Source organism: Pseudorasbora parva, chromosome 15, assembly GCF_024679245.1.
Source record: "Pseudorasbora parva isolate DD20220531a chromosome 15, ASM2467924v1, whole genome shotgun sequence".
Taxonomy (NCBI): domain Eukaryota; kingdom Metazoa; phylum Chordata; class Actinopteri; order Cypriniformes; family Gobionidae; genus Pseudorasbora; species Pseudorasbora parva.
In genome coordinates, this window is record NC_090186.1 from 4,105,931 (window position 1) to 4,127,315 (window position 21,385).

A 21,385-nucleotide genomic window follows, 5' to 3' on the forward strand; every position below is an offset into this window, starting at 1 on the left:
AGAATGTGTTGGTGGTATTGCATGCATGTTGAGCATTTTAATTTGATGTACAATCTTCTGACAGCTCCCCCGTAAGCAAGGCTGGCCAATATGGTGTCGTGTTGAACCTCGTGCCCTACGTAACCCCTTAATCTACAGTATGTTGATCATTTTGTTACATTTCTGTATTTTATGGTTCATGGTGAGGACAGTTGCATCAGTACAATTTCTGCAATTTACTTTAAATTAATAATCAAATTACTATATGAATAGGCAATTTATTGAGCTAGTCTATATTCTAAAATATATAAGAAATAAAACTTTATTTTGAGGAGAGACCAACTGCCCACATACAGTCACATGTATTCTTTTATTGTTGAGTGGCAAAAATGGATTATAAAAGAGGATAATAAAAGAGAACCAACTTATTTTTTCATAGATAATTTGTATTCCCAAGACTTTGTCAAACGTCATATAGTAAAGGAGCAGCAGTCACTGCAAGTAGATGGACCAGTATATGATGTTAAAGAGTGTGTATGCTCCAGGGAAGATAACCCGTGAGTATTTGTCTATGGCATGAGTGTCTATAAATAAGCTGCTGTTTGAGGTTACAACAGGTCTTTGAGCTCCCTGCTCGTTATCCATGACCAGATGGACCAGGAACTGCTCCTGTTTGTCCCCGTTCAGCTCCGACATGCCATAGTTTCCTGTGGTCATCATGTCCATGTCACTGTAGCTGCTGCTCATCATCATCTGACCAGGATGGGTCATTCCACATGTGCACGGCAACTGCTGGATTATACAAGCACATAGTACATGTAATATTACAGTACGTATTCTGAATTTAAATCACATTGTTCAGATAACATTTCCATCACATTGATCAGATATAATTTAGGGCCGGTTGCATTTGGTGCCGTGACCCGGATGGGAGTAAGGTAAGAGCCAGTAAGAGCTGTGCGTGTAAACCTCACTCCCCTGATCTCAAAAGGGGCTCTACCTTTAGTATTCTTTGTTAGAGCTCCCTTCTCCTACACCACAGAGACCACAATTTAAATCCAGCTTAGAGAGGGCCAGTAGGACGGGTTACATTTGGTGCCGTGACCCAGATGTGTGTGAGGTTTAAGGGGGCGAGTTTAACGGATATAAAGATTACTCTGTGCGTGTAAACCTTACTCCCCTGATCTCAAAAGGGGCTCTACCTTTAGCCCTTTTTTGTTAGAGCATCCGCCACCCACACCAGAGACTACGGTTCAAATCCAGCTCAGAGGGTCAGTAGGATCGGTTGCATTTGGTGCCGTGACCCGGTTGGTAGTGAGGTTTAGGGGAGGTGAGTGTTATGGTCATAGGCCAGTAACAGCTGTGCGTGTAAACCTCACTCCCCTGATCTCAAAAGACACACTAGCGGTTACACCTATAAAGCCTACTGCATTACATTTGGCCTTTTGTATGATTCATAAAATGACGTGTCTTTTTGCTGTGACATTTTTTACTGATGTAGACATAAGAATAACATTTTGTTAGTGATGTTTTAAGATAAACACGCTGGACTAAAGCAACTTAGGTTTACTTAATTATCCATAGATCTTTTTTTTATTACAATATGAAAATCAAATATAATCCATCCGGCTTTTAAGGGAATGTTTATTTGTTTATCTCTCTTTATTTTGTTTTGCCCTTCACAATAAAAACTACAGCGCTTTGATAATGAAACTAAATGCAAATTACATATTTGCTAACACTATTTTGATGGACCCCTTTGAAAATGTTGTTGACTTTAAGTAACTGCAACTACATGTCAACTAACTGCTTATTATATGTCAGTCCCTCAAATTATATTTTAGTGATTATAAGTAACTTTGCAACTACATGTCAACTTATTCTAGCCCTAACCCTAATTCTAACACTCATTAAAAAAAAAGTGTAATCACATTTTTTTATCAGCTCGTTTTAGCTCCATAAAAGCCTGAAGTATCAAACATAATAAAAATACAATAAAAAACATACAAATAGTTTTTTTTTAATATTTTGTCAAAAGTTTCAAGAAAGATCAAGAGATTTATTTTCATGTGCACAGTAAATACACCACGGTTTAGACCACACAATTAAATAGAACTTGGCAAGTCTCCCTTACACAAAACTATGCAATATAGTATATATACAGACTAAATACACGAAAATCTCCATTGTGCAAACATCAGGGTAACAGTCAGTGAGGGTCATGTTGAAGAAAGTAGTTACACTGTAAAAAATTCTGTGAATTGAGGCAATTTAATTAATAGAAATTCAACTGAAAAAGTTAGATGTGATTATTCACTTGAAAATGTTCAATTGGAGACCTGAATTGTTTTACAGTGTAGAGTTTATTGTGTTGTTCAGGGGTCTAATGGCTTGTGGATAAAGTTTTTTTGTTCTTGATTTCACACTAGCTAAACTGTCTTAGCTTACCCTGTTGCTTTGTACTTTGCGCTCCTGCAAAGTGGACAGGTAATTGACAGCGGCGTACTCGATCACAGAGAGAAAGACAAAGACGAAGCTGACCCACAGGTAAATGTCCACGGCTTTGATGTAGGAGACTCTGGGCATGGAGGCGTTCACTCCAGTGATGATGGTGGACATGGTGAGCACCGTCGTAATGCCTACAAAGAGATCAGCCTGAGCAGTTTATTCAAAGGTGCATGCTGCAAAATGTCATTTGGTCATTAGCCATTATTTCATAACATTTCGTTAGTCGTATTCAATGGTTCGCTGCATGATTCATTTAAAACATCTCACCCAGAGGAACCCTGGCAGGAACAGCTCGTCGGTCGATCCAGAAGGACACCCATGACAGCATGACCATCAGAGTGGCGGGAAAATAAGTCTGAAGCAGGAAGAAGAAGATATGACGACGCAGAGTGAAGTTGATGTATAGACGATTGTACCAACCTGTAGGAGATCGAAGGGGAAAAATTTGCAGTGTATTCATTTTGGCTGTTCATTTACATATCAACATGTTTTGGGGGTCTGAAAACCAAGCGGAAACTTTTCGGAAGGCTATCTCTCTGGAAGCCAACACGGAAGTGAATTAAACTGTAATTCATCGACTGTCCTCCAGGGGCAAACTCCCAAAGGAGCAGAATCTCATTGAGTCTCATGTTAAAATGCCCAACTTTACAGCAGAAAAAAAACATGTTTACAGTCTGGGACAAAAAGTGGTTTCGTCTATATAGATAATTTTTCCCTCCGCATGAAAGACGGCAGAAAATGTAATTTCCAGCAAGTGTCGTCTAGCAACTCTCCGTTGGATTGCAAGTTGGAAAAACCAAACTCTGGTCGGGCCAATAACATTGTGTATAGAGTCAGTGGGCGGGGCTTAACACAATGACGGCACGTGCTTCTAGTAAACACAGAAGCTGACAATCGGCGGTCTTTCGAATCAGCTTTGACCGCGACTCTGGAAGTCTTGGAGTTAAGCTTTTCTTTGGAAAAAAAAACAAAGAACGCCACTGAATTTTCTAATATTTTAAAAATTTTAATGTTATTATTTTTTTATTTACCTTTAAATTACTAGATTTTATCAATAAATAATATATAAATATAATTTAAGCAGATTCTGTCAAATTCAATTCAAAATAACTCCATCATTTCATGCATAACCCTTTTAATTCAGCTCAAAATATCTCACATTGGGTGTCTCTACTCACCTCTTGTGGAAAAGAATAATATAAGATGATATTTGATGACTCTTATAGCTCTATATCGAGCGAATGAGCTAAAGTCAGTTTTCTCAGAATGCATTCAGATTCACATGCAGACATTATCAAATCATTTTTTGGTAAAGTTTGAGAATTTCATGTTTGAATTTTGAGCATTTTTATAATGTAGCATTCATTACATTACATTCATACCTAAGGGGGTCAAATTGACCCTTGAGGAAAGGATTTATTACTTTTTTAGATTTCAACCGCACATCTCCTTGAATCCAGTAAAAAAAAATTGTGCAGGTCTTGGACCACTCTGATTAACACTCAATTCTGAACACAAAAAAAAAAAACGTTTTGGGTCAACATGACCAAAGGTGAGGATGAGTGTTAATAAAAAGGCCTATCCTGGAGCTCTGTATGTCTCCCTAATCAAACACACCTGATTCAACTCATCTGCTCATTATTAGAGACTTATAATTGTTGTTAGATGTGAGAGACATCCAAAATGTGTCCTGTTGAGGCACCCCAGGACCAGGTTTGGGAAGCTTTGCTCTAACCGTACCGGAGATCTAATCATCAGTACCTGTGCTGCTGTAGAAAGCGAGTTTTGTGGTGGTGTGAAACTCCTGAATGAGGAACTGAGACAGAGAGATCTTCTCATCCGTCTGCAGAGATTTGTTTCCTCTCTTCCAGTACAGCATGAGGTCGTCATCAGTGTAGGCGTCTGCAAAGAAAATAACACAAGTACATACAGTATGAACTCACTGAGACTCGAAAGGTTTAATTCAGTCAAATCACTCATGCTGTGTTTAGACTCACAGCTCTCGATCTCCAGCGAGCAGGTCTGTGTGTCCAATGGAAAGTGGCTGAGATCCATATTGCACATCGCTGTGACTGTGACCCTGTTGAGAGTGTATTAAAACTTGTGTCATAGATATATAGAGTAAATACACTATATAGAAACTGTTTATTTTAGTGATTTGTTATAGCCCCGTCTGGACTTCAGCCGCAGTGCAGCCAAAAAAACATGAAATCATTTATATGATTAAAATTTGCAGTAACACTTTATTTTAGGGCTCAGTTCTCACTATTAACTAGTTGTTTAATAGCATGCATATTATTATGATATTGGCTGTTTAGTAGTACTTATAATGCACATATTAATGCCTTATTCTGCATGACCGTACGTTTTTATTATGCAATGACATAAAAGAACCGCTGAATTTTTTTTTTAACTGGTTCAATGAAACAAACCATCCGAAAGAATCTGTTCGTCGAAATGAATCCCACTTCCAGTCACTATTAGAGAGCGAGAGGCTAAAATAATGATTAGATTTGTTGAACTGAAAAGGCTCTTAAAGAGGAATCAATTCCCCACGATGGAATCGATTCCCAACGCTTCAGAACCAATGAATCGTTTCTTTTTGAGATCGATTCCCAACCCTTAGTGTCAAGGCTTAGAAAACCCATATCTGCATTCACCAGATAACCAAGGCTTGAATATCAGTGGGCCAAGAAACAGAAAGACTTCCCCCTCCCAGACCATAAACTCTTACGTGGTGAACCCACTCACTGGAATTCATCTCATGATGGTGGAAGGGTTTTTAGAGCAGCTGCAGGCTGTTGGCTGTGCAGGTGGAAGACCAAAATAAATGTCATCTGATGCCAAAAGAGCCGATATTATGGTTTGAGGAACAGTGAAAGCAGTTCTTCAACCTCTTAGGCCTTTCACTGATGCACTTTAAGAAGTGTCAAATATCCCACCCTGTCCTCAGCTTTGACATTTATTTGTAAGATGCAGTCAATGCCGCTGTCAAGAATCGGGCGACTTTGCACTAACCCTGGACATAAAGTTAAGATCTGTGAATATCTTGATGGGCACATTTTGAACACTGCAACTTGCCTTAAAGGGTTAGTTCACATTCCTTCCCCTCATGTCGTTGGACACCCGTAAGACCTCCGTTCATCTTCAGAACACAAATGAAGATATTAGTGTTGAAAGCTGAGAAAGGCTTCAGAAAGGCCTCCATTGGCATTCAGTACATTCCCACTCAAAAGACCCATAAAGGCACTAAACACATCGATACAAAGTCCATCTCGCTACAGGGGCTGTACAATCATTTTACAATACGACAAGCATAGTTATTGTGCGCACAAAAATCAAAATAACGACAATAAGTTATTGACGTGAACTTGACGCATGCGCGAGAATATGACACAGATCCGCCGTTCAATACGTGACCCGGAAGAGGAGGAGCCGCTATCGTGGGAGTACCCATCAGAGACCTACACAGAAGACAATAACTTGGCGGATAAAGTCATTATTTAGTTTTTTTTGCGCATAAAAACTATTTTGGTCACATTGTAAAATGATTGTACAGCCACTGTAGTGAGATGGACTTTGTATCGATGTGTTTAGTGCCTTTATGGGTCTTGAGAGTGGGAATGTACTGAATGCCAATGGAGGCCTTTCTGAAGCCTTAACTAAAATATCTTCATTTGTGTCTGAAGATGAACGAAGGTCTTACGGGTGTCCAACAACATGAGGGTGAGGAATTAATGAAATAATTTTGAGGTCAAAGTTTCTGGATGAGGTGAGGAAAAGCGACCACAATATAAATGCCACTTATTTTAGGAGAAGGCAGCCTGCCTTGAGCCATTCATTTATTCAAGACTAATTTGATCCAGCTGCTTTTTCAGGAGCTTGTGCCACCTCAGGTCAAGCAGAGTTCCTGGTGTACTGTGACACAAGTAGGAGAATCCACTTTGTTCATGTATAACAAATATTGTGATCTCTTTTCCTCGCCTCATTCAGAAACTTTGACTTCATTCCTGACAGGCCACCTTCTGTATTCAACTTACGGAAAAAGTGTAACTGGCTCGACAATGATGTCAGACATAGCGTAATGTTTTTGAGCTGCGAGAGGCGTTACACTTTCTGCGTGAGTTGAATACAGAAGGTGGTCTGGAGGAAGCTTGATATTTTACTTAATATATATTATATATATTTAATTTTAAAGGGGTGATGAACTGAGAAATCAACTTTCCCTTGAGCCAATGATATATATATATAAGGCTCTCAGATATATACTAATCTATGATGTCACAGGAGGGGGAAACTCCGCCTCTACAGATAAATGTGTACGCTGCTTCTGTAGCCCCACCCACTTGCTTCTGTAGCCCCACCCACCTGCTTTTGTAGCCCCACCCACCTGCTTCTGTAGCCCCACCCACCGACTCATGGAGCTAAGGATCTACCAAGCTATAAACATGGCGAAGAGAATACATAAGCTTCCTTCTGAACACACACTTAACACTTTTTTATATGTGTTAGTGTGGCATTGTCACAGATCATTTGAAATCTCTTGATTACATATTAGCATGCTGTCACAGGGTGAAGAAGATGTTATTGGTTCACTCGTGATCAGACTCGAACTTGTAACTTTATGAGCCAGGGTAAAGGCCAACATCACAGAGATGTGTTTTACAGATGGGCTAAATAGTGAAATAATATTCCTTTCACTGTTTGTGTGTGTGGCCTCTCGTGTGTGTGTGTGTGTGTGGGCGCGCTCGCCTGTGTGTGTGGGTGTGTGCGAGTGCGCTCTCGTTCGTTTGTGTGGGCGCTCGTGCGAACACGTGTGTGTGTGTGTGTGTGTGTGTCCGCAGTAATATCCACCAATCAGGCGAGCTAAGTGGGCTAATACAAAAATAACATTCCAGTCAGTCGTGGGTGGATGACAGATAAATCATTGTGTTTGTTTGATAAAGATATTTTGCGAGTCCTCTGAGCATTTCCCCAGATGATTCCAACATGTACTGAGGGGAGCTGAAGCTCATTAAATATGCAAATCTTCTCCAATCCTAGCCGTGAGCGTTTACTTTCAAGTCTCCAGTGACACGCCCATCAAAACCCAGCGGTCAGGAGAGAGCCTCAAAACAATAGACTATTACTTATTAGTTATGATGTTTTTGAATGTAAAAACCACACGAACGCCATAAGTTGACCTCAGACAACCGTATAAAAAATTAAAAAGTCAGTTTATGACCCCTTTAAATATGGATATTTTTCTTACACAAACCCACCGACTCGCTTCAGAATAGCTTTAGTTCATTTGTCAGTTTAGTCTTGTTAATCCCTTTGTTAGTTTTCTTTGGTTTCTGATTAGATGCACCTGTCTGATTCTGTTCCCTTGATCACACCTGTGTATATACACTAATCAGGCATAACATAATGACCACAGACAGCTAAAGTGAATAACACTGATGATCTCTTCATCACGGCTCCTGTTAGTGGGTGGGATATATTAGGCAGCAAGTGAACATTTTGTCCTCAAAGTTGATGTGTTAGAAGCAGGAAAAATGGGCAAGCGTAAGGATTGGAGCGAGTTTGACAAGGGCCAGATTGTGACGGCTAGACGACTGGGTCAGAGCATCTCCAAAACTGCAGCTCTTGTGGGCTGTTCTCGGTCTGCAGTGGTCAGTATCTATCAAAAGTGCTCCAAGGAAGGACCAGTGGAGAACCGGCCACAGGGTCATGGGCGGCCAAGGCTCATTGATGCACGTGGGGAGCGAAGGCTGGCCCGTGTGGTCCGATCAAACAGACGAGCTACTGGAGCTCAAACTGCTCCAGAAGTTAATGCTGGTTCTGATAGAAAGGTGTCAGAATACACAGAGCAGCTCAGTTTGTCGTGTATGGGGCGGCATAGCCGCTGACCAGTCAGGGTGCCCATGCTGACCCCTGACCCCGCCGAAAGCACTAACAGTGGCACGTGAGCATCAGAACTGGACCACGGAGCAATGGAAGAAGGTGGCCTGGTCTGAGGAATCACGTTTTCTTTTACATCACGTGGATGGCCGGGTGTGTGTGTGTGTGTGGCTTACCTGGGGAACACATGACCCCTTGATACACTATTGGAAGAAGGCGAGCCGGTGGAGGCAGTGTGATGCTTTGGGCAATGTTCTGCTGGGAAACCTTGGGTCCTCCATCCATGTGGATGTTACTTTGACACGCTCCACCTACCTAAGCATTGCTGAGACCATGTTCAGCCTTTCATGGAAACGGTATTCTGGTGGCTGTGGCTCTTCCAGCAGGATAATGCTCCTGACACAAAGCACAAATGGTTCAGGAATGGTTTTGAGCAGCACAACATCGAGTTTGAGGCGTTGACTCTGCCTCCAAATTCCCCAGATCTCAATCCAATCGAGCATCTGTGGGATGTGCTGAACAAACAAGTCCAATCCATGGAGGCCCCACCTCACAACTTACGGGACTTAAAGAACTGCTGCTAACATCTTGGTGCCAGATACCACAACACACCTTCAGGGGTCTAGTGGAGTCCATGCCTCGATGGGTCAGCAAAAGGGGGACCAACGCAATATTAGGTTATAATGTTATGCCTGATCTGGGCTGCACGATATAGGAAAAAACTTACATTGGGATATTTTGTTTTTCTGCAATATATATTGAGATATGAAAACAAACTCACCAGATGATTTAAATAACTTTGTAAAGAATTAATAATTTTAGAATAATTAGAGCGATTTGTTAGAAGAGTGAATTCGGAAAGTGCATTTATTAAAATAATAAACCAATTACAAGCAACAGAACAAAGATACAAATGAAAAAGCAGTCATTATGTTATGTTTGATAGGTGTATATACATTATTCAGTTTTTCTGTCATCATCTTTGTTGGAAATGTCGTTATGCAACAAAATGTAAAAAATAAAAAAAATAAAAAGAAAGAAAAGTGGGATGAACACTTTCTGAATGCACTGTTAATAGAAAACCCTATGGATCAGCCATCTGGCCTGGGATAGAAGGACAGATACTGGATCAAACGGTTGAGAGAGAGGAGCAAGACTTGACACAACGGATCGACTTATAGATTGTAAGTCGAGATATACATAGAATAATAAAGTCATTTTGTCCAGCAGACTGTGTATGGGATGGATCTGAGATTAAAGCTCACCAATGAGCCAGCTTTGTGTCTGAATAGACATGTGGGTTGCATTAATCCCACAGATTCCCTCATATTAATCCACATATTCACTCATCTAAAGCAAGAACCAAAACCAGCTCCTCCTGGAGAAGTCAGGTCTTTATCGGTAAAAATTTAGAATATGGCAAACATGGAAATCCTAAATGCCAGTGTGTTGGTTCATATCAAAGATGGAAACCTAGAGATCGTTTTGTGAGTCTCTCCCACTGATTAGATTCAGATTCAGCTATGTCATACAGCAAAGCTGGACGTAACATAACTCCTCTGATGGCTGGCAATCTGTTTCTTGAGCTTTGATCGGGATTAAATTGGGCGTTTCCACAGTTCTGAGAGGGCAAAGGTTAAATACCAAAAGAAAAAGCAAAGCCTGGATAAAATGTCAGAGCTTTGTTGTAACACAAGATCATCAGTGTGATTCATGACGTTACCTCAAGCTGTAGAGCACTTTGCCATTGGGATGCACTCGGAGCATGACGTTCTCCGTGGTGGTGTCATGGATGAAGGATCGTTTGGAATGGACAAAAAATATGTCGGGAACCCAAATTTTCTTCACCAGCCGGCCATCAAAGGTCATGCTCTGGTTGGTGTTGCTGGGAAAGGACAGTCGCTCGTCCTTCCAGTAATGTCTGAGGTACAGGGTCATGGTGAAGTCCTGCAACATACAATCCAGTCATACATTCATCGAAACAACTGATTAAAATCATCAGCCCTTGAGCCCTCAATCAGAAAGAAGACAATGCATATAGGGGGCATGGAAATGTGGAATTCGAGCTCTTGCTACATTGGGGGAAAAAGTATTTGGTCAGCCACCAATTGTGCAAGTTCTCCCACTTAAAAAGATGAGAGAGGCCTGTAATTTTCATCATAGGTACTGTGGTGTGGCAAGCGTGGCGAGGGACCGCGAGAGCGGCCGGTGACGAGTGGTAATGAGTACCAGCTGCGTGACACATCGGTCTCGTCTCGCGGCCAAGGGACGGGAGCATAAAAGTAGGAGCGAAGGCAGCGGAAGAGGAGAGAGGACCAGGCCTGGATTTATGTTATGTTTTGTTTTACGTGTTATTATGTGTTTGTGGGCAGTCGTCCGCGAGGGGCTGCCCGCGGTTTTACTTTCGTTTTGTTTATTTATTTGTATATTAAAGTTTGTTGAGCGTTCGCCGGTTCCCGCCTCCTTCCTTCCCATCTACAAACCTTATTACAGGTACACTTCAACTATGAGAGACAGAATGGGTCTGATTTTTAAAGAATTTATTAGCAAATTATGGTGAAAAATAAGTATTTGGTCAATAACAAAAGTTAATCTCAATACTTTGTTTATATACCCTTTGTTGGGAATGACAGAGGTCAAATGTTTTCTGTAAGTCTTCACAAGGTTTGGACACACCTTGCAGGGACCAGGGTCTAAATGAACCCCTCGGAAAGTCTCAAGTCGGGAAGTTTAATTTCAGGAACATTTGGGAGTGAGGTGCTGAACATGCTGATTGGTTGAGTTCATGCTGCATTTTATCTTAAGCACCAAGTTTGTTGTGGTGCGTGCAGTAAGAGCTGTTTGCTGTTTGAATCAACAATTGAGTTTTAGAAAAATACGACCGATGGACCATCGACGAGGTTCAGGCTTTATTAAGCTTATATGAGGAGGAGGAAATCCAGCCGGAACTGGAGAGTTGTGAAGCTTCACAGCACTTTAGACCGCGATGGAATAAGACAGCAGGGGAAAAAAGTTCCTGGGACAAATTGTTCTGGGTAATTTTGGTAGAAACATAATGCAAGAGCTGTGTCAATGACCTACCATATCAACTTCAGAGATGGTGTCCAGACTCTCAAGCTGAACATCAACACCCACAGGTATCGCAGGACCTGAAATCAAGCACAATTTGTCCTCTTTAAATCATAACACATCAAACAAAAGCTGCACACACAAAGTAGAGGATAATCCAAGGCTAGATGTGCATTAAACGATTTAAATGCATGACGTAGAGGGAAAGAACGCCAGACGCAAAGCAGAGGATGGTTGCCTCCACAAAATGCATAACATTCATATATATTTACATAACTTAATGACATTGAACTTAAATGACTTCTTTTATTTATCAAAATAAACAGAAAATAGTTAAAACTTTGAAAAGGTGATTGGTTTGAACAAGTATAAACTTAGACACTTTTAAAAACATATGATTTTAGCTGCAGTATTTGTATCAATTCTGTCTTTTGTTCACCCCATACATTTATAAGATTTTTAAACAAATAAACCACTTTTATGATTTATTTTCTCACAAAATATGTTGCTCCATCAATGTTCTATAAAAACATATTTATTTCTAAAATCATACACTATGGCAGTAGTGAAAAGCTTTAGTACCCGAGCCTCTTCACCTCACTCATTAGTAATAAATGGCATGAAGAATGGTGTGGGCGGAGTCATACTTTCCATTTTCAGTGCTCAGTGAGGGACATATATATGTTTTCTCCAGGATCTGCTGGAAAAAGGGAAGGCTTTTTCTACTTTGAAAGTATACTTAGCAGCTATTTCTGCTTTTGCCAACAAGACGGCAGTCCAACAACCTTTAATAAGTCGCTTTATGAATGGGGCCTGGCAGATGGTGCCTTAGTGGGATTTGTCGATGGTTTTAGAGGCCCTTTCCAAACACACTTTTGAGCCATTAGAAGGCATAGGGTTGAGTTTCTCTCCCTTCAGAAAGCACTTGTAGCTCTGGTGACCGCTAAGATAAGTGGGTGACTTATAGGCCCTGTCTTGTTTGCAGTTTTCTCCAGGGCTCACAAAGGTTTCTTTTCGCCCTAACCCTGCTTTCGTACCTAAAGTGGTGGACTCGGCTTATAGATGTCCAACTACAGAACTTAACAGCTTACCACCCTCCTCTAATCTTTTCTCTGGAGGATGAGAGATTGAATTCATTATGTCCTGTACGGGCGCTGCGTGTGTGTGCGTGGAGAAGACAGCAGGTTTCAGGAAGAATTACCAGCTTTTTGTGTCTTAGGCTACTCTTCACCATTGCAGAGGCTGTCCTGCTGGATTGTTGATGCTCTATAGCGTAAAAATGCAGAGGATCTCAACCTGATTTCTCTCGCGCTTACGCTAATTTGCCCTGTTTGGTAAATCTGGCCCTCTCTTTTGGACCATTTTGTGACATTTCGCAAATGTTCACACTCTGATTTCTTCAGTTCCACTTTATCTTGACATACAGCATTAGATAAAAAACAAACCCTCACTGAAACTGAAGTACATTTTTGTAATAGACCATTCAATCATCATCTGCATTCTTGGTGATCGGTCTGTGCTTTATAGCTCACTTACAATATTTCATAACACTAGAGATGAGCTGAAATGTAATATTAATTAACTAAGACAACTATTAAAATCTATATTGATTCACTATACATTTGTTTTAGCAAATCTCTGTGTTTGTGTTTATAAAAAATCGTAACACTATTTTAAGGTCCAATTCTCACTATTAACTAGTTGCTTATTATCATGCATATTACTATGATATTGTCTGTTTATTAGTGCTTATAAAGCTCATATTAATGCCTTATTCTGCATGATCATATTCTACATCGCTTAATCAAACCCAATGCCTAAACTTAACAACCTTACTAACTATAATATGCAGTGAATTAGGGGTTTATTGAGGCGAAAGTCTCTAGTTAATAGTGAATATGTGTTGCATTAAGAAAAATAATTAGCATGACACTTGTAAAAGGCAAAAGACAATTTGTGAAAAACACTAAATGTCCCTTTTTTACACGGGACCTCATTTTCATAACCCTTAATCTGGGTTTGATCTGACCGTAGTATTTACAGTTTGTGTGAACTTTAGTGAAGATACAGACCGATGAGTGAATGCTCGTGGCACAGAGCCACAGTAAATCAGTGTCATAATCTGCCATGAGCTTATGCAAAGCTGATTGCCTGTGATGTCAGTCCAAATCCTACATAAGTCTGAGTCTTGTGGTGTTTATTAAGATCTGGTATTTCATATCTGCCATTAATGCATTCAATGAAAATCAGAGGTTGCTTATTAGTCCATATGCACCACAAATAAAGCCAATAAAGTAATGTTTATTTTTCAGACAACTGCCCATAAGTTCTACCTCTAGTGAGAACGGAAACTCTTTCCAACGCATCTGTCAGTGCTTGCTTTCATCTCAAAGTATTCTTCTGGTCTCACCTCCGAAGCCTGGCCTCATGGTGAAGTCATGGTCATCTAACTTGAGGAGTTGTTCTGATTTTGTGACAGGAGCTTTTGTGACGTCTGGACTTCTCATCATTAAGGTCCTATTAAACAGAGAAATCAACTGGTAAAGGAGGTAAATAAAAATATTGGGGACCGATTAAGTGGCCAAGCACAAAGAAGGCACGAGTCTGAGAGCATCAGACCAACTGCAACAATGAGCAATTAAAAGCATATTTGTAAAGCAAAATGCTGGAAAAATCAAATATATGGAGTTAAAGGTTTATCACTTTCAACCAATAGGTTAGCCTGACAAGCCAGACCCACATCAAGATGTTTGGTCTGAAAACTCACCATAGACAGGGCTCAATCTGAGGGGCGGATAAACGGTTGTCTTTCAAACTCCCTCTGCACGCGATAGGATAGCGCTACACCAACCAGAGCAACGAAGGTGAAGCGGAGCTCGCTGACTGATTAAACATTCGCCGTATCCGGTCGGCTAAACTCTGAACACATCTTCCCTTTTTAAGAATGACTTCAGTGCCGTTCTTTGTTCTTTTCTCAGAGGAAAGCTTAACTCCAAGTCTTCCGGAGGCGCGGGCAGAGCTGATTCGAAAGACCGCCGCCGTTTGCCAGTTTCTGTGTTTACTAGAAGACTGTGTTACTAGAAGCACACAAACGCAACTCGGCCGTCGTCATTATGGCCCCCCCCCGCCGACTCTATAGCCTACCTACACGATGTGATTGGGCCGTCCAGATTCTGAGGAATACAGCTCAGAAGGGTATTGAGAGTTGCTAGACCACACTTGCGGGCAAATTAAATTTGCTGCCGCTAGGGTGCATCTAGATTTCTAGGCTACCAATAGGTGGCACTGTTAGGAAACTGCTGTGGTGGGGTCAAGGTGAGGTGACAATGACACAAGTTTGGTGTCAATATGTCAAATCATTGCAGAGATACAGCTGAAGAGCCATCATACCTCAAATTCGTTGCTGCGGTATTCAAAAATTCGGTTTTGTGTATTGACACGAAATCCATAACATTTTGACAAACTGTCTAGGAGGAGTTCAAAAAAGTACGTTTTGAGATAAAAATCTAACTGGTGGACAGGAAGTTAGCCAAATATGACAAAATTGGTATCTGTGTTGTCGGCATGACCCAAGGAATAGTGACCGAGTCACTGAAAGGCTAATTTAATCAAAAGTTAGAAGCATTTTTGGAAATTTGATTATAACTTTTGACCACAAGGTGGTGCTGCCCCAAAACATTTTCAGTATTGTTAAGGCATGGTCCCGAATACACACACCAAGTTTCATACTGAAACGGCAATGTGTTCGTAAAATATAGCATTTTTTGACAAAATTCAAAATGGCTGATGTCCAAAATGGCTGATATGGAAAAAATTGGGTATAGTTCGACTCTGCATGCTGCACCGAATCTAAAGAGAATTTTATGACTTGTAGCCAAACCGTTTAGAAGTTATAAGCAAAAAGAGCCATTTTTCATATCTCCTGGCCACTAGGTGGCACTCACCAAAACTGTGCAGGTAGTCTCAGGTCATGGTTGTCATCACACACAGTAAATTTGGTCATAATATGCTAAAGAATTGCAGAGATATAGCCTCATATTCATTTTGGCAGGCACTTTGTTGAATTAGTTGTGCGTTATTTGAGAACGGTTTGACGAAGCGACTTGAATTCCGTACATTTTGTTGGCATGGTCTGAAGATGGTCTGAAGATGATCTGGTTACATATTATTAGGCCTACGAGGAGATTGGGAAAAATTAGGTTTTTCTGAAAATTCAAAATGGTGGAAAAAATAGTTTCTAGCCCTTAGGCCGTGTGTCCACCAAAGTGTTTTTTCACGCTGCTGGCTGGCGTTTTCAATTGTTTTCAATTAGAGCGCCCGTTTTTAGAACGCCTGGAGCGCAACGAGGCGCTGAGCGAGTATTTCACGCTCAAGCGCTGAGCGCTCAGCGGTTTTAACTGGTCGCCGAGAGTTGAAGAATGTTCAACTTTGAGTAAAACGAGGCGCTCATCACTGTCACTCTTCACCCAGCCGTCCAATCACAGTGGAGGAGGGGCGGGACTAATACAACACAGACCAACTGCCACATTCTGCGTGTCGTCATCAGATGAAAACAAGCAATAATAACGTAACAAAATGATTTAAAACAAAAGCCAGAGCAAATACTTTACATTGGATCTGCAGTTTTATATAGAATCAATACAGAAACAAACTACCTGTGAAATTAGTAAGACTTCCGCGGATTTTCCGTATCATAACAAGCAAAGAGTCTCAACTGAAGAAAAAAAAAAAGCTTTGGTGGACACACGGCCTTATGGTTCAAATGTTATTAGCACACAACATACGTCAAACTTTGGAGATGTGGTGGTGCTAGAGGGATTGTGTTAGAGACTCTAAATGTGCTTTGGTGAATGTTTGGACTGACCTCTATCAGTGTGCCAAATTGCACAACTTTTTACTATACGTTTCTATAGGCTGCCATAGACCCAAGAGCGGAGGAAGAAGAAACGGAAGAACAATAATAAGAACGCTAACGGACAATAAACCGATACAAAAAAACAACAACTATATTTTACAAATAAATTGGCATATCATTATGAAACTTGGCATGTGTCTTCAACACCATGCCCTGAAAGTACTCAAAATGTTTAGGAGCAGCGCCCCCTTGTGTTCAAAAGTTATAATGAAATTTCCAAAAATGCTTAACTTTTGATTAAATTTGCCTTGAATCATGCAGAGAACATAGATACCAACTTAGCCATACCAAAATCGAATAGTATCATCTTTAAACCGTGCCAACAAAAAGTTATGGATTTTTGGTTGATAGACAAAACCATTTTCGTATATTATAGCAACAAAGTTAAGGGTATGATGCCAAAATGACTCTTAAAGCTGTGACACAGTCCAAAGACAAATTCCAACAGTAAAACAAACAACTCAACAAGACGGGAGAACAAAAACCGCTGACCACTAACAAAGACAACTCCAAATCCAAACAGGCGAACAAGAAACTAAACGAGACACAGGTGAAAATCATAGGTTACTATGGAGAAACAATGGCAAAATAAGTCCCAGGAAGTGGGAAAATGGGGATCAGTAAATGCCAAAAACAGCACAGGGAATCAATGAGATACAAACATACATACAATACATGCATTTTTGCAACTTTGCATGTAAAATAATGCAGTTACTTCAATTAAACGTTATACTCATGCATGTCGGTAATATGTTTTTTTTAAAGGAGTATACTATTAAATGACAGATAAATTTGACAGAACAGTTGTTACCTGCCAGGTTTACGAGCTTCTCTCTCGGTTCTGGTGGTGTCTCGTTTGGATCTGACAAATGCAGGAAGTGACATTATCATTAGATATCAGAACATAACTCATTAGACACATTCATGATTGTAAGCATGATGATCTTTAATATTAATACCCATAAGTACAGTGGAGATCACTAGTTTTAGTATCCCTTTGTATCCCTTTTTGCTGTTGTGATGCCGGCGCTCGTGATGATCGTGCTTTTCTGCATGATTTGAGAATGTTCCAAACAGAAAATGACCATCTGTAGCAGTTCACACCAACAATGACAAATGTGTTTATAACTTATTAAATATTAATACGATTATTGACAAAGATCATTGACGAATTATTGACGAAGTTTAAAAAAAGAAAAACCAAAGTTTTACGTTTATGAAAATGATTTATGAACATTGTTTTATATATATATATATATATATATATATATATATATATATATATATATATATATATATATATATATATATATATATATATATATATATATATATATATATAAATAATGAAACTTGTTGCACTGTAAAACTGCTAAAAAAAATCCAAAACTACATAAATCTACATAAGTGTAAAATCTGAGGTTGATATCTCCAAAAGTCAGATTTAGTTTGGCCGCTGGACCAGATTTCCGCCTTAAGCTCCACCGGTACACAGCGTTTGGATTTGTGATTAGCAGAGGAGTTTTGCTCTCTCAAATATTATACACACAGTATTTGTTTATTATTGCACACATACAAACACACATCCATATCCACAAATCCACACAGTGATAGCTGCATAATTCATCCAAAAAGCTTTATAATATACAGAAAACATGAAAAATATGAGTATTTGCTTTTTAGGCCAAACCTGAGAGAATGGAATCATTAAAATTTACATTTTGATGGAAAATTAAAATGGTTTTATATGAAATGGCAGTGGGATTTATATTTGCTTTTATATTTGGTTTGGACATATTTCTCCAAAAGGTCCTGAGAGGAATTATTTTGTGTTACTAGTGTAAAATAGATTTATGAAAGCAAATGAGGGTGGAATACACCAATCCTAATAAAAATACACACCTGTGCAAAAATGTATGCTTTGGCGTTAACACAGGAAAAATTATTAACAAAAAAAAAAAAAAATGTCCATAAGGTACTACAAGGGTTAAATAAAGACGAGTATTCAAATATACTTTAGAAGCAGGCAAAGGGATGTATTTCTCACCATTTTATTTTTATTTTATTTCTCTTTACGTCCTTTTATTTAATTCTTACACATGGTATTCTTATTTCTTATGCATATGTTATCATCACTATTTTAATTCATTTCGATGTAAAGCACTTTGAATTGTTATTGTGTATAAAATGTGCTATACAAATAAACTTTGCCTTGCCTTAGCATTTTTTATCCATATACATTTCTTTTCTTTTTTTTCATTTTGAATTTAAATAGTTAATAGTCTAAATTGTTTCTTTTACTTGTATAGTTATTGTAACTATGGCTAAACTACAAACAAGAATAGTTAATAACCCACGCGCGCGAATCACGCCAAACCCGTCTGCCCTTCAGCGCGCGTTCTCCGGGATTTCCCTCCCACTCTCGCCGTGAATGCCCGGTGAATGCCCGGGTGCGCGGATCTCGCCGTGACTGCCCGGTGAATGCCCGGGTGCGCGGATCTCGCCGTGACTGCCCGGTGAATGCCCGGGTGCGCGGATCTCGCCGTGACTGCCCGGTGAATGCACGGGTGCGCGGATCTCGCCGTGACTGCCCGGTGAATGCACGGGTGCGCGGATCTCGCCGTGACTGCCCGGTGAATGCACGGGTGCGCGGATCTCGCCGTGACTGCCCGGTGAATGCACGGGTGCGCGGATCTCACCGTGACTGCCCGGTGAATGCACGGGTGCGCGGATCTCGCCGTGACTGCCCGGTGAATGCACGGGTGCGCGGATCTCGCCGTGACTGCCCGGTGAATGCACGGGTGCGCGGATCTCGCCGTGACTGCCCGGTGAATGCACGGGTGCGCGGATCTCGCCATGACTGCCCGGTGAATGCGCGGATCTCGCCGTGACTGCCCGGTGAATGCACGGGTGCGCGGATCTCGCCGTGACTGCCCGGTGAATGCCCGGGTGCGCGGATCTCGCCGTGACTGCCCGGTGAATGCCCGGGTGCGCGGATCTCGCCGTGACTGCCCGGTGAATGCACGGGTGTGCGGATAATCTCACCTGGTCTGGCTGCAGGTCTGAAGCGCTCCAGTGCAGAGGAAGCACGCGCAGAGCAGAAAGCAGACATCCGCGTGCATGATGCCCAAATCAACCCACAGCCCCGCAGATCAAATCAACAGCGCTGCCCGTGCGCCCTCACAGACGGCCATGCTTTAGGGAGCCTGTGCCATCTGATGCCCTCATGAGTCCAGATGCGTCTGAAGGTCAGATGCTGTTCGCTGACTCCAGGAGGGGCTTTCGCAGGTTACAGGGTGACCTTTGCTGCATTTGCTGACTGTATATTATGTAATGTTCTGTGGGTATTACGTGCTATTTGAATTAATCTTACATAATCCAGTGGTATAGTCACTAAAGATCGTTCTAATTTCCTCCTAATGGTATGTCTGTTGTTAAAAAATGCATACAATGTGCAGTCATATCCGTGATATTGGGCTATATTAAGTATAAATCGAAAAAGAGCTAAAAGATCTAGTCCCTGGCAGACAGTCATGCTTTTTTCTTGTGATAAATTGCAGGCTTAATCATATTTTCTCAAACTATGAAAAGCATGCTTGTTTAAATGCGTGAAATGAACGAATTTGTGCCTTTCTGTACATAACAAAATAAATGAATAATTATAAAAATATTTTTTATGTGAATAATTATAAATTATATGTTTAATTATAAATAAATATTTTATTTTCTAAAGGAAACTTCCCCCAACTCCAGTACTGAATAATACTTATAATTTTCCTTGTTAATAACTTGTAATTGTTTATTACATGCCTGTTCTCCACAGTATTTTACATCAGCGGACCACATCCTGTTGAAAAGGTTTGTTAATATAAAACAAATTGTAATCATATTTCAAAATGTCTAATCATTGTTCTAACTCTGTTTTTGTTGCATGTATTCAACATCTGATTAACCTTGTGTCACAACTGAAGATGAAACGATGTGTATGAGTTCATTTAGTCGAACCTTTCTTTGTTCTTTAACAGTTGTAAAGATCATTCGCTGTTTTCATGGCTGTTTAATATAATAACTTTAACGCTTTTCCTTTAGCATTCGCATGAATTGCATGTGTATTTATGTGTCTCTTGCACAAACACATTTGTTCTAGCTGATTAACTGATCGATTTCTCCATTGATTAGTCTAATTCCTTTCCATTGTGCCCACTTTGATTGTGCCATTGTAGGGCTGTTGCTGAAAGGTTTTCCGTCATAAAGGACAATTAGTTTGAAACGTTGAAATCTCTGAGCAACATCACAAACACTGCCTTCAGCAGTCATACAGTCACCAGTGCTTATGCAATACTGAATGATTCAGAATTATGTCAGATTGTCTTTTGAGGTTGCAAACAAGATGCAGAATTTTGTGGAATGCAGTTGTAAGGCTGGGTGCAGGGAAAGCATACTAAGAAGAAGTGTATACAAGACAAGTGCAGGAGTTAAATAATAATCCAAACAGAAAAACCAAAACATCAGAAACACAAGCGCTGTTTATACACGAGAGGTAATGAGACAGGGACTAATCAACATTAAAAAAAAACTATAAAAGTCTACAAACATGGCACAGAAACAGAAAAAAACACAAAAGCCCAAACAAGACACTGGGAATATACACAGATCAGGCATAGCATTATGAAGTGAATTACACTGATGATCTCTTCATCACGGCTCCTGTTAGTGGGTGGGATATATTAGACAGCAAGTGAACATTTTGTCCTCAAAGTTGATGTGTTAGAAGCAGGAAAAATGGGCAAGTGTAAGGATTTGAGCGAGTTTGACAAGAGCCAAATTGTGACGGTTAGACGACTGGGTCAGAGCATCTCCAAAACTGCAGCTCTTGTGGGCTGTTCCCGGTCTGCAGTGGTCAGTATCTATCAAAAGTGCTCCAAGGAAGGAACAGTGGAGAACCGGCCACAGGGTCATGGGCGGCCAAGGCTCATTGATGCACGTGGGGAGCGAAGGCTGGCCTGTGTGAAGAAGGTGGCCTGGTCTGAT

General features: G+C 40.5%; 1 protein-coding gene across 1 annotated transcript; it reads right to left on the bottom strand.

The window, feature by feature from the left end:
* Nucleotides 1-471: 471 nt before the first annotated feature.
* Nucleotides 472-19,655, bottom strand: gabrr1 (gamma-aminobutyric acid type A receptor subunit rho1). The gene is made up of 10 exons (XM_067418440.1): nucleotides 19,400-19,655; nucleotides 17,166-17,216; nucleotides 13,850-13,956; nucleotides 11,452-11,519; nucleotides 10,094-10,317; nucleotides 4,485-4,567; nucleotides 4,249-4,389; nucleotides 2,755-2,907; nucleotides 2,428-2,618; nucleotides 472-771 (listed from the first exon to the last, which is right to left on the bottom strand). The coding sequence occupies exons 1-10, from the start codon at nucleotides 19,474-19,476 to the stop codon at nucleotides 472-474; spliced, it is 1,395 nt and encodes a 464-aa protein (XP_067274541.1). The 5' UTR covers nucleotides 19,477-19,655.
* Between the last annotated feature and the right edge of the window lie 1,730 nt (nucleotides 19,656-21,385).

What these genes read in the sequence shown, in the direction of transcription:
- gabrr1 (XM_067418440.1), bottom strand. Translation starts at nt 19,476, where the DNA reads ATGCACGCGGATGTCTGCTTTCTGCTCTGCGCGTGCTTCCTCTGCACT. An exon ending in CAGACCTGCAGCCAGACCAG is followed by an intron (nt 17,217 to 19,399) that starts GTGAGATTATCC and finishes TGCATTTGTCAG; the next exon opens with ATCCAAACGAGACACCACCA. An exon ending in CGCTTTCTACAGCAGCACAG is followed by an intron (nt 2,908 to 4,248) that starts GTACTGATGATT and finishes GATCTCCTACAG; the next exon opens with GTTGGTACAATCGTCTATAC.